Source organism: Ceratocystis lukuohia, assembly GCF_044167205.1.
Source record: "Ceratocystis lukuohia strain C4212 chromosome Unknown Supercontig1_pilon, whole genome shotgun sequence".
Lineage (NCBI taxonomy): Eukaryota > Fungi > Ascomycota > Sordariomycetes > Microascales > Ceratocystidaceae > Ceratocystis > Ceratocystis lukuohia.
In genome coordinates, this window is record NW_027263520.1 from 4543526 (window position 1) to 4555646 (window position 12121).

Consider the following 12121-nt stretch of genomic DNA (forward strand, 5'->3'; position numbering starts at 1 on the left):
TGCCCCGTTTCCGTTCCTTGTGCCTATAACACAACAGCCCTTGGAAGTAACAAGACATCACACATATACACCCCCCCCTCCCCCGGCTGGCTAGACCCGCCATCTGGTGCTGCAGGTCGACGACCATATCCTCCCTTTGCTGCCCTCAATGTCGGAGTCGCCTTTCAATGGGTTCTCCGATGAAGTCGCCGAGGATGACGCCCCCTTGATCTCCGTGAGTATAACTCCCTTCCAACCCGAGGCTGAGTCGGCCTTGCTCAATGCTAACCCTCTTCTAGACCCGCGGTCTCGAAAGCTTCGGTCGCAAAGTCTCTACTACCGCCAGCCACATCATGGCTGCCAACTTGTCTGGTGTTGGCACTGGCGAGTCTGGCTCGGGCGTCAACTCGCACTACCATCTCGCTATGACTCAGGTCCACAAACAGTTGACCAAGCCCAGCATCCAGCGTGGCGTCTTTGCTCTCGCCCGGACTACTCCCACTGACATGGTCCGGAGCAAGTTCTCTAGGAGGGAAATCCAACACCGCGCCCTCACCACCCTTTCCGACGAAATGCTGCGTAATATCCCCAAGATCGACAACAACACATACTCGCTATTCCAGGGCTTCCAAGCTAGCCACCCCGAAATGGCTGAAGATGAGAATAACAAGACGGGCAGTGGTAGCGGGGCAAACAGACTATCACGGAAGGGGAGGTTAGAACGCTCTCGCAAGCTACTTCGAGACGCTGAAGACAGTGGCGACCCTTATTCGCCGCAGACCCTCATAGCCATGAAACGAGATAAGGCATCCCTGACCCACGACTTCGAAATGCTAGGTGTGCGCAAGAACATGGCCACATGCGAGATCCGTGAGATTGACAACAAAATTTCCAACCTGGCTGGCATGCGTCGCATATTAATGGAGCGATTGGCTTCTCTAGAGCAAGATGAGGCACTGCTAGAGCACGATAGTAAGCTTCTCTTTTCCTCGCCTTCCCCTGTCGCTTGTCGCTAACACTCTTCCCCTCCTAGTCATGGATATTGAAGCTAGAATACACGTCACCGAAGGCCTCATCGAACAAGACGCCCTCAAGCGCGCCAACTCACCCACCCGCTCAGAACGCGACCTCGTCGGCTCTGACGACGAATCTCTATCCTCAGGCTTTATGTCTAAATCCGTCTACGATAAATTGCCACATCCTCACTCCTCAGCAGCTTCAACAACTTCACGATCAAAGAAACCCCGCACCATCCGCCGGAAATCGATGCCTGTCCTCCACGAATACTTTGAGACTGGCTCAAATATCAAAGAGTTCCGTGCTCACCAGGACACTATCACCGCCCTTGACTTTGACACGCCCTTTGGCCTCATGGTGACTTCTGCTCTCGACGATTCGCTTAAAGTCTGGGACTTGAATGCTGGCCGCTGCATTGGCATTCTAGACGGCCATACGGCCTCTGTGCGCACCCTTCAAATTGAAGACAATATACTGGCCACCGGCTCGGTCGACGCTACTATCCGTTTGTGGGATATGAGCAAGGCTCACTATGACCCTCAGGGCAGCCAGTTTGGCCGCGATGAGGACGACGGCATCGCCTTTGAAAACCCCGACGACGAACCCGTGGACCCTCCAGAAGGCAGCATGGCCGACTGCCCGTTGTACACTCTTGAGTCACATGTTGATGAAATTACAGCGCTCCACTTCCGTGGCGATGTTCTTGTTTCTGGCTCGGCAGACAAGACTATTCGGCATTGGGACCTAGAGAAAGGCCGTTGCGTGCAAACTCTCGACGTCATGTGGGCAGCCGCCCAAGCATCGGCTACACTGGGCTCGGATAATGGCTGGATCCAGACCGGCCGCGCAATGACCCCTAGCGCCGACTTTGTCGGTGCTCTGCAGGTTTTTGAGTCTGCCTTGGCTTGTGGCACAGCTGATGGGATGGTCCGGCTCTGGGACCTGCGGAGCGGGCAAGTCCACCGCAGTTTGATGGGCCATACAGGTGCCGTTACGTGCTTGCAGTTTGACGATGTATATCTAGTCACGGGAAGCATGGACCGAAGCATTCGGGTAAGTCTACCGAACACAGGATACTAACATAGCGCATGATATCACTTGATAGTCACCCACCTGCAAGAACTTCTCTCAACTAACACTAAAACTACAGATATGGGATCTGCGCACAGGCGCTATTCACGACGCATTTGCGTACGACAATCCTATCACTAGCATGATGTTTGATACGCGTCGCATTGTCAGCGCTGCTGGGGAGGATGTGGTCAAGGTTTACGACAAAGTTGAGGGCCGACAGTGGGACTGCGGAGCAGGCGTGACGGCGGCAGAGGAAGGCAAGAGCCCGGCCATCATTGAACGGGTACGCGTCAAGGACGGATACCTAGTTGAAGGTCGGAGAGACGGCATGGTAGGCGTTTGGACGTGCTAAGAGTAAAAGGTGTTGAAGAGGAGGAGTAGAAAGAGAAAGGAGATGTAACTGTATTTGTATATATACCTTGGGAAGAAGCTCTAATTGTACACAAGGGTTATTAGGGCTGCATAATAACTAGTGTAGAGAAGCTTTGGCGGTAAATGACGACAGCGCGAGTATATGGTCTCCATTTATATTAGGGAATTAGCCAATCACACAATCGTCACCCACAGTGTCAGGATGTGCCCCGCTTTTAATATGCAATTTAGTAATGAAGCTTCATCACCAACTCTTGGGGACAAACAACGAACCAAGCAGTAAAAGCCAAAGGCTAAGCAGTGGAAAAAGGCAATACGACGCAGGACAAAGCGAAGGCACTTGACTAAAAGTCTTTTTTTACGCCCAGAGCTAGTGATATTTCTGTTATTCAATTCTTGCGCAGGCTTTTGTTCGAGTTGCACGCTTGCGCTTTTATTTGCGGCCTTTCGATCCACCATTCACGATCCCCCACTTCACAACACCCCTAAACCGACCAAGATAAACGATACCCTTTTTGTCTCTCCTGCAATGGACTACACGCCCCCGCTACATGACCCTGATAATCCGGTTGATTCCTCACCATGGGGAACAGCCGACCCGGCCCCCGGAACCTCCTCTCCATGGGCTACTACTGCCGATGACTCGCCACAGGCCGCCACGGGCGGCTTCAGCGCCGTCGCGGCCATTGAAGACGAAGGCATGTTTGGCTATGACCCGACCCATGCCTCGGCGGCTTCTAATGTTGTCGGTGGTGGCTTTTCTGATGCCGAAGACACCGGCGGGTTCCGGGAGCATGTGCTAGATGTAGACCAGCAGACAGTTGTTGCAAGTGAGGCTCCAGACAAAACTTCATCTGCTGCAGTCCCAGCGCCTGACGTGCCTCCCGCTACGCCAGTTAAGTCACAGGAACAGCAACGTGCGGCAGCTGAGGGTTCGACAAAACTAGGCAGTAGTGCAACAGGTGGCCAAACAACAGTGCAGCAGCAGCAGCAACAGCAACCACAAACGCAGCAACAGCAGCAATTCCGGCTGACGGCCAAGATCACAGGCTTGGAGCGGCCAGGCAAAAAGGACCCAATTCTGCGCTTTGATGTCTACGTGCGTTATTCTCCTTCCTCCCCCCCTTCGCGTGCGATTTGTCTTTAGCTGTTAAAAAAAAATACTAACCCTCCCCTATACAGACCAATCTTACCCGTTATCGCACTACCCAGTACCGTGACGTCCGCCGCCTGCATTCCGAATTCGTCAAGCTTGCCGAGCATCTAATCTCAGCAAATCCCGAGGCCCTGGTACCCGCAGTTCCACCAGCCTGCACGTCAGCCGGTGCTGGAACGAGCGAAGACGAGGCACGGGTCAAAGCACTGATGCAGCGCTGGTTCAATGTGGTATGCAGCAACGATGTCCTCATGCGCGACGATGAAATGGTGCTCTTCGTAGAGAGCGACTTTGGCTATAGTCCTATGGTGCGCATTAAACAGCCGGCCACCGGCGTGCGCCGCAAGATCCTCAAACAGTTTGCACCACCGCCCGATGATACACCCGAGCTGTCATATGCTCGACCGGCTGTTAAGCTGTTTTATCTAGGCACAATGGATGCTGGGCATAAGGTGGACAAGCTAGTCAGAGCCCGAAGAGGTAAGTGGGAGTTGACGCTAAGCTTGGTACTAAGCTTTCATCTTGAACTTGGGAATTTGCTGACTAAGAACAACCGCCTCCACCCCTAGGCCTGGGTCTCGCTGAGTCTGACTTTGGCGTCAAAATCGGTGCCATGCATGTCCAAGAACCTCACCAGGGTCTCGCCAATGCCTACCGTAAATTCGGCAAGATTGTCCAAACTGTCGGCGACTGTCATGCTGCCCAAGCCACAGCCGAGGCAACGACTCTTGGTGATCCCTTTCAGTACCACTCGCAGGATTCCTTTATTGTCAAGGAAACCCTCACTAATAGGCAAATCCTCATACGTGAATTCCTCCAAGCGCAAGAACAGACACGTAGCCGACTTGCCGCCGCTGATCGGCTGAAAGCCAGTTCTAGCGTTCGTCGCGAAAAGGTTGATGAGGCCATTGCATCGCTTGACGAAGCCCGTGCTCTTGAGACTCACCTGTTTCAAAAAACCACACGTGTTACACGCAATCTCGTTCACGAACAACGCAAATGGATCACCCGCTCGGCTGCTGATCTGCGTCTCAGTGTGCGTGAGTTCACGCTCCGTGAAATTGAGGCTGAACGTCGCATCCTAGCTATGCTCGAGTCCGTTCGTCCTGATATCCGCGCTATTGACTCGTCTGGTGGCCTGAGCCGGCTTGGTCGTGAAGCTCATCCACCAGTGCGCCGTGCTGGCCCCGCACCATCGCAGGGTCCCAAGGGTGATGCCTGGAGCGGGATTCCGCGCCGCTCGGATCCGACTATGCGCAGCATCAGCGGCTCCTTTGCGGGCCCTGGTGCTGGTGTAGGTGTAGTAGGCGGCGTGACCCCGGGAAGTGGGCCAGAGGAGGATGGAGTAGATAGTGGTGTGGGCGCCCATGGAGGTGTGACTAGCGCATTGCTAGGTGGAGAAGATGACGACAATAGGCTAGATGCACGGAATGCGGCGAGCAGGCTGGCAGCAAGTACGTTTTAAGGAGAGATAGTGTTGAATGTGTGTATAAAAGAAATCACACGACTAGGCAAGACAGAGCAAAGACCGAATTGGATTACAACTAATAGAAGGCTGCTGCGTACCAAGCGAGGCATGAGAGGTAGTGCTGGCCGTAACGAAGGCGATGAGACAAGAATACAAGATGAGGATGTGGCTTAAGCGTACACATTAAAAAGGCAAAAGAAAGAGAAGTAAACAGGGAGAGAGAGAGAGAGAGAGAGAGAGAAAGTCCAATGCTACGGGGTAATATTCCAAAACGCCCAACTCCAGAACAAGAAAGACAGCTATAAAGACAGACAACAAAAGCAATAATGAGGCGCCCCAGCCAGCTCGATCCAATGAGCAAAAAGACAAGAAAGAAACAGAAAGTCCAAGCCCGGCCTAACCAGCCCCTCTTACATTGGTACCCATAGCTCCTCTTTCTAGTCTCGCATATGCACTGCCAAATCTCTCCCAGCACCCCGACCACGGCTAACCCCCGCTGAAAACAGCGTGCTTACCTGGGCAGCAAACCCCTTCTTCCCCCGGGCCATAGCAGAAAGGGTTGGGTTATCGGCAGCTACAAAACTACGGTTGGCTAAATGACTATCATAAGTGGCCTGTACCATGTCATTGATAAGAGCAACCGTAGCTATCGAAGTTTCTTCATTAGCCAGCTCGGCACTAAATGCATCGACATCTGACGGCACGATAAGACCGAGACGGACAACTGCCGCTTGGATCTGCCGGAGTATGTTGTGGTCGGGTGTCGAATTGGTGCTGGGGATGTCGGCGGGGACAATGCCGGTTGAGACAAAAGACTCTGGAAGTGAGCTGAGATAGCTGGCTAGCAGTTTGACGCGGGCTTGAAGCATACGAATAGCATTAGCCTTGGTTTTGAGAGCCGCAATAACATCCTCTTCATCGCGAGTTAGCTGCAAGGCGGCATCTTTGCCTATCTCAGCTTCTTTCCCTTTGCCCTTTCCCTTTTCCATGTCCTTGTCCTTGTTTGCAGTGTCTTTAGCCCCAACCAGAGTGTTCTGTGTGTTGGACTTGACATCGTCGTTGTCGGCTTTGGTGACAGCCTTAGCGTTGCCACCGCCGGCGGCTACAAAGTCCATACCAATCATCTCAGCATCATCAGTGACAACGGTGTACTGTGGGATTTCGTAGAATTGGCGCTGCATAGGTGCTGCAGCGGTGATGGCTGGGGCGGCCTCATCTGTCCCAGATAAGACTGCATCACTGTCTCCAGCATTAACCGAGACTCCAGCGCTAGTTAGCAGCCGGCTCTCGTAGATAGTGATGGGCAAAATGTTTGTTCTGCCAATATCTTCGTCGGGGTGGAAGGCAAGCAGCAGCAAGTCGCGGTCATGGAATTTGCGACTGAGTTTCTCGTGCATGGCGAGAACGCCGTGATCGGGGCCGGAACGCGGAAGGATCGTGTAATAGCCGACAACATGAGTGTGAGACTCTAGACAAAGTTAGATAGAGGACCTGACATGGGATAGAGTAGCAGAGGAAGTCAGGCAGCATGCTATAATAGGGCGGTGCAACTTACGGAGCTGATCACAAAAGGACAACACCTCGTTGTCAATATGACACTCTCCCAAGACATTCTCGGGCGAGCTCTTCACAGCAATGTCGAATGTACGGCTGATCGACACCTTGCAACCCTCCTGAAAGCCCATTAGTAGACCAACCAAGGGTAATGGTGGTTGGGCCATGGGCCGGAGCGTATGGCGAGCAATGTGATCAGAGATGCTGAGCAGTACAATTGGATGGATGGATAGCTGCAAGTCGGTAGACTTTTGGCTGGAGATCAATGGGACGGCCATGACGTACAATATTCAGCTCTGTATGGTTAGCTAGAGAGTGAAAGGAGAGGAGAGGAGATGTTTGATGATGGGCTCGTGATGATGACGGTAGGAGAAAACAAGTCAAGGACAAAAAGGCTATAGTGAGCTCAGAGCTTAAAGCCAAGGCTGGCAGGCTATGCTGCCCTATAAGTCTACTATACTTTTAGCACTAGCTAGGACTGCTTAGAAGGCTTCCCACCCTATTCTTGCCAAAAACTCAGTACCCCAAAAGAGGCCTACCACATAGCTTGGCCATAAGGCTATTTTTGTAGCTTTGAATTGTGGGGCTGCTTTAACAATCAAGACCCATAATAGTGTTATAGTTTAGTCTCTATTATGGACATTGGATAACCCTAATTATTGTACTACCATAGTTGACTGCCTCTGCCTAGAGCTAGGCCTTCTTTCAATCTGTAGATTGATATCCTGGTGTTTGCATACTCTATCGTTGAAATGATGCATTTAATATACTTGGGCTTCTGTGCCTAATAAATAGATGCCTTATTAGCAGCCAGAAATGGCCTGGCCGAAAGGCAACCTTCAGCCTATAGCAGGCCATATCAAGCTATAAAGTCTATGAGCTACCATTCATACTTGAGCTTTGGCTAGATCAACCAAACTCTCTTTCTTTCTATCGATATTCTATAGTGGCCATGGACAACCAGCGACGGAGACACTACTCTGAATCACCAGTCACTTCCAATGGTAATGACAACTTCTCTACCCTTCACTCTACTGAGCCCATAGCCTCCGCTAGTACGTCGGCTCACTGTATTCGCCGCCCCTCTACATGGCAAGCTCCTTCCCATCTCAGCGCTCAGCTACCATCTATCCACTCGCTATCTTCTTTCAATCCAGTTCCTCGCTCAGACTATGAGTGCCCTTCGGGTACTCAGCTCCAGCCCGTATCCAGTTGCCAGTCCGAGACTCAGGCCCAAAGTCAAAACCCACCATCGCTACCACCACATGCACAGCACGGTCAATCGAGCTCGTTTCCATCTCCGGTGGCTCAAGATCTAGCCAACTCTCATCAGGCTTCTCTCTTAGTTACGTCACAGGCGGCCACACCTTCTTCAATTACAGCTGCTAGTTCTATAGGTATTTCAGCAGCATCTACTTCTCCCAGGCAGCCAGAGTCTAGTATTCAGCCTCAACCTCAGCCTCAGTCCCAGCTCCAGCCCCAGCTCCAGCTCCAGCCGTCTCAGCCTGCTGAATCTACTCGGCCTTCTCGGCTCCAGCCGCTAAACATGGCCGCTACTGCTACCACTATAGCGCCTTCCACATTGTCTTCTATTACATCTTTGACATCCTGTATTTCTCCTAAGACACGGCCTGAATCTATAAGCCCTATTACTGGCACTGAAACTCTAGCAAACTCAGTGCCCGGCTCGCCGCCACTAAAAAGAACCACAGTTTCGGCTTCTCAGGTTGTTGCCGCCACTCAACTCTTGCCAAAGAATCTAGATGTGCAGACTACTCCTAAAGATACTACTCCTCAGCCAATCCCTCAAGCCACCTCTCAAGCTAGTCCCCAACCCTTTAATCCAACTCTTTTCTATAGTCTTCCTCAATTTAACCCGCAAAGCTTGCCTGCCGGCTGCCCGCCAAACTTTATGTTTGCCCCTGTCTCCGGAACATATCCTCAGTGTCTTTCTCAAGGCCTTCCTCAGACTTTCTCTCACCCCTTCTCAATAAATTTAGGTGCCACGCTACAGGGACAAAATCAACAACTCTCCTACTTAATAGGCCAGCAAAACTCCAGGCCTTTAAATCTTACAGAATCCTCGCTGGTGACACCCGAGGCATTGGCTTTAACCATACACTCGACAGCCAATACTTCTCAATCTACAGTGGATTCCTCCGCTCAACAACCTTTACTGCAGAAAGCCCAACAGCTCTCTCCGCTACATAACCCACAGCAACAGCAACAGCAACAAATCTCAGCTTCGGCTCTCAAAAGGTCGAGACTCGCCGATGACCTGACTCAGGGATCTACCAAGCGGCCCAAAATGAGCCCTGCCCTTCCTAATCCCCTCCCTCCTGCTGACCCGCTCATGCGCGGTCGCATGGCGTCAGCGTTGCTAGCTTTGAAGCCTGAGTTTGCAAACCACCCCATGTGGAACTCTGTCTCTACGCCGGCTGCGGCAACTAGCAATAGCATGGACAGTACAGACTCCCAGGTCCAGACCACTCCCCAGAGTACAAAACCATTAGTGCCATCTCTTCTGTCCTACCAACTGCCCGGAGATTCTGTTATTCTACAGCAACAGCCTAGCCCAGAAGAAATAGAGCAAACCAACAACGATCTCAAGCCCTCGCTGCAAGTGCCAGCCGACCTAGACAGTCTATCAGAAATTCAGATAGAGGCTATGAAGACACTTTGGCCACATCTCTTTTCTAGTCAGACCCAGCTCCCACATCAACAAAGCCAACTACCACAGCAAAATGCCACTTCTTCTCTGCCGGCTGCGAATACAGCAGTGCTTGATTCAACAGCTCAGAAACTCTTGCTCTCATACCAAGATATAGATGATGTGCAATCTCTGCCACAATTAGACCGAATTCAAAGCCTCCAGTGGCAACAACAGCAAAGACGCGCGCTAGCACTTGCACTTGCAGCAGCAGACCCAGCACCATCATCACCTTCATTGCTTCGGCAAACCAGCCAGAACAACAGCCAGCTCCCGGCTAGCCAAGCCAGCGTTAACCTAGCGCAGACCCGCATATCCAGTCAGCAAAATTCAAATCAAAGCCTGCAACGGCAGCTTCATCAAATGCGGCAGCTACAAAGACTCCGGCAGATGGCACAAGCGCAGCAACAACGACAACAGCTATTAAGCCAACAGCAGGCGTCATTGAGTCACCAATCTCAAGCCCAATTGCAACCCCCAAAGCAGCATACCGGCTCTGTTTCAGAGCCTACATTTGTTAAACACGTCATTATCGACATCCTTGACAGCATCTTGGAAACCATGCCACTCGACCAAATCTCGAAGCGCCAATCACTCTCGCCACAGAAAGTACGAGCCATCTTTGAAGCCATTGTGCAGGTACCCATGCTGCGATATCCTGGCGATAAGCGCAAAGTCAGCAAGTTTGCACTAAACAAGATTCGCGAGTACCACGAAGCAAAAAAAAAGATGCTAGAGGCAGGATATGGCGGAGGCGCCACCACCAACATAGGTAAAGGGGGAGATGTCGAAGGACAGCTACCCTTTGCCTTAGCAAAGTTCATGGGCGAGAGCGGGCCAAAGGACTATCCAGCTGGAGTGCCGAAATTGTAAAGAGCTACCATACAAGGGTATCATACAGCTTAAATTGGCAGCCACAAGCAGGCAGATCAAGGAACCGAAAGCGATAGTGCCACCATGTTTAGTTGTCAGCGATGAAGCTTAGAAAACAAGTGCAGAAACCAGCATGCTAGGAACAATGAGATCTGGGGGCCAAGAGCTAGTACAGCGACCAGCTTTCTCAGTTTTCTCTTGACTTCTCTTCCCTCCCCAAACGTGCCACTAGGTCTTGCAATTTCACCGGATTCCACTTCATCAGACCATCAACCTTCTCTACCTCTCCAGTATCCCCGATTCGTTTTGCTGCATTCCTGACCCCCTTGTAGCGCTCCAGCAGCTTTTGAAACAACGACAATGTCGCATGACCACCAACCAAGCCATCCAGTGTAAGGGGTTCTCCCTCACTCCCACTTCCACTTGGACTTGTCTGCGGCCCGTTTGCTTGCGATCCTCTCATCTTCTCGTCCCACGACTCAACCGACAAAGCCACCCAATCAAGTGAACTCCCGCAATTCATGAACGCCTCATCTAGCGCTCGCTGTATGTCCATCAGATGTGCCACTGTCAACAGAGGCTCACCTTGGAGCTCGTTTATGCCAGTGTTTGCGGATCTTTTCACATCACCAATCCCTGTACCCGCAGTCTGCTTATCCAGCCGTCGGCTCTCACGACGTAACTTTTGTCCTGGCCTGTTCAAGGTCATACGCACTTGCATACCCACTGGCGGCGCAGGGGAAAGCCCGGTGGCTGGCCCCGTATTCAAAGTGCCTGCCTCGCTACAACCAGTACACCGGTCATCCATGGGGGAATATAGAGATCCGCAGTCGGAAGGGCAAGTTTCCCTATCGTTGTAGTCACATTCCGAGTCGTGATCAGAGTCTGATAAATATCCAGTAGCATCGGCAGCGGCAGACACGCGGTCGAGAATCAGGCACATGTCGTCAATGCGCTGGTGGTCAGCGGGCGAGAGAAATGAGAGCTTGCGGTGGACGAGGAGGCGCGTGCGGTAGGCCTCAAAGCAAGGAACAGACATTGTAGGGGGGGCGAAGCAGGTTGGAGTTTGTGATTAACTATAGTGTAGCTGGGGCAGTGTCTGGCGTTGCCTGGCTGTAGTTGTGCCTGTTCAATACCATTAAAAGAAGTTAGCCAAAGCCCATACTCTGGAAGGGGGCGTACCTGATCTTTAGTCTTTAGTCCTAGACCTTCAGACTTTAGTATCCCGCTTTCTATCTTCTGTCTTCTGTCTTTGGCCGTAGCCCTACTCGGTTCTCAAGACCCAATCCACTAGTAGCGAAGTCTATCCATTTCTTCTAGAGCCTCGGTGGAGGCGATGTTGACGATGTAATGCAAGTCGCAGCAGAAAGGCTGGGATGGATATGGAGTATGGTACAGTCTAATGATACCTTGTTAGCCCGAAGGAAAAGAGCAGAACTTACCTAAAAGAAGAGACACAACGGGCGAGACAAAACAGATGCAGATGACACAGATGAAACAAGTGACAAATGCAGTATGGGAAACAGAAAGAGGAGGCGATGCGTGGCTATGTGACAATTCCAAGTCCAGTTCAGCCGATTTAAAACGCCGGCAATGAAACAGGAAGACAACGAGGGACGATGGGCTGTGTCTGCTGTATACTGTATAGATTGTTATAGTATTCTTGTTTGAGTCGAACAGTGCTACAAACAGACCCAGGACACTCTATCTCGTTGGCAACTGACCCCTCTTTATACAAGCCCTCATCGCCACCTCCCACAGTCGTTCTTTGTTTCCTAGTCAGTCAAGTTTCTTAGTCCAGTGTCTTGGACAGATAGCAGGGTTTCTTTTAGAAACAAACGCTTTATTCTGCTAGCGACAGCGTGCGCGACAAAGCATGAGACAAAGACAGAAGAAACACAAAGAAACACATGGCAAC

The 12121-nt window shown here is 51.5% G+C and overlaps 4 protein-coding genes across 4 annotated transcripts; 2 read left to right on the forward strand and 2 right to left on the reverse strand.

The window, feature by feature from the left end:
- Positions 1–148: 148 nt before the first annotated feature.
- HOO65_011126 (Mitochondrial division protein 1) lies at positions 149–5240 on the forward strand (the record flags this gene model as incomplete). Its single annotated transcript, XM_071005253.1, has 8 exons — positions 149–214; positions 279–951; positions 1013–2049; positions 2147–2353; positions 2942–3541; positions 3625–4078; positions 4168–5052; positions 5110–5240. 8 exons carry the CDS (start codon positions 149–151, stop codon positions 5238–5240), a joined length of 4053 nt encoding a protein of 1350 aa, XP_070862948.1.
- A 263-nt stretch (positions 5241–5503) lies between these two features.
- HOO65_011127 (COP9 signalosome complex subunit 6) lies at positions 5504–6898 on the reverse strand (the record flags this gene model as incomplete). The annotated part of the gene is made up of 2 exons (XM_071005832.1): positions 5504–6534; positions 6622–6898. The coding sequence occupies 2 exons, from the start codon at positions 6896–6898 to the stop codon at positions 5504–5506; spliced, it is 1308 nt and encodes a 435-aa protein (XP_070862949.1).
- Positions 6899–7572: 674 nt separating this feature from the next.
- HOO65_011128 (uncharacterized protein) lies at positions 7573–10203 on the forward strand (the record flags this gene model as incomplete). The annotated part of the gene is made up of 1 exon (XM_070999884.1): positions 7573–10203. One exon carries the CDS (start codon positions 7573–7575, stop codon positions 10201–10203), a length of 2631 nt encoding a protein of 876 aa, XP_070862950.1.
- Positions 10204–10390: 187 nt separating this feature from the next.
- On the reverse strand, positions 10391–11242 carry HOO65_011129 (uncharacterized protein; the record flags this gene model as incomplete). Its single annotated transcript, XM_070999885.1, has 1 exon — positions 10391–11242. The coding sequence occupies one exon, from the start codon at positions 11240–11242 to the stop codon at positions 10391–10393; it is 852 nt and encodes a 283-aa protein (XP_070862951.1).
- Positions 11243–12121: the final 879 nt, after the last annotated feature.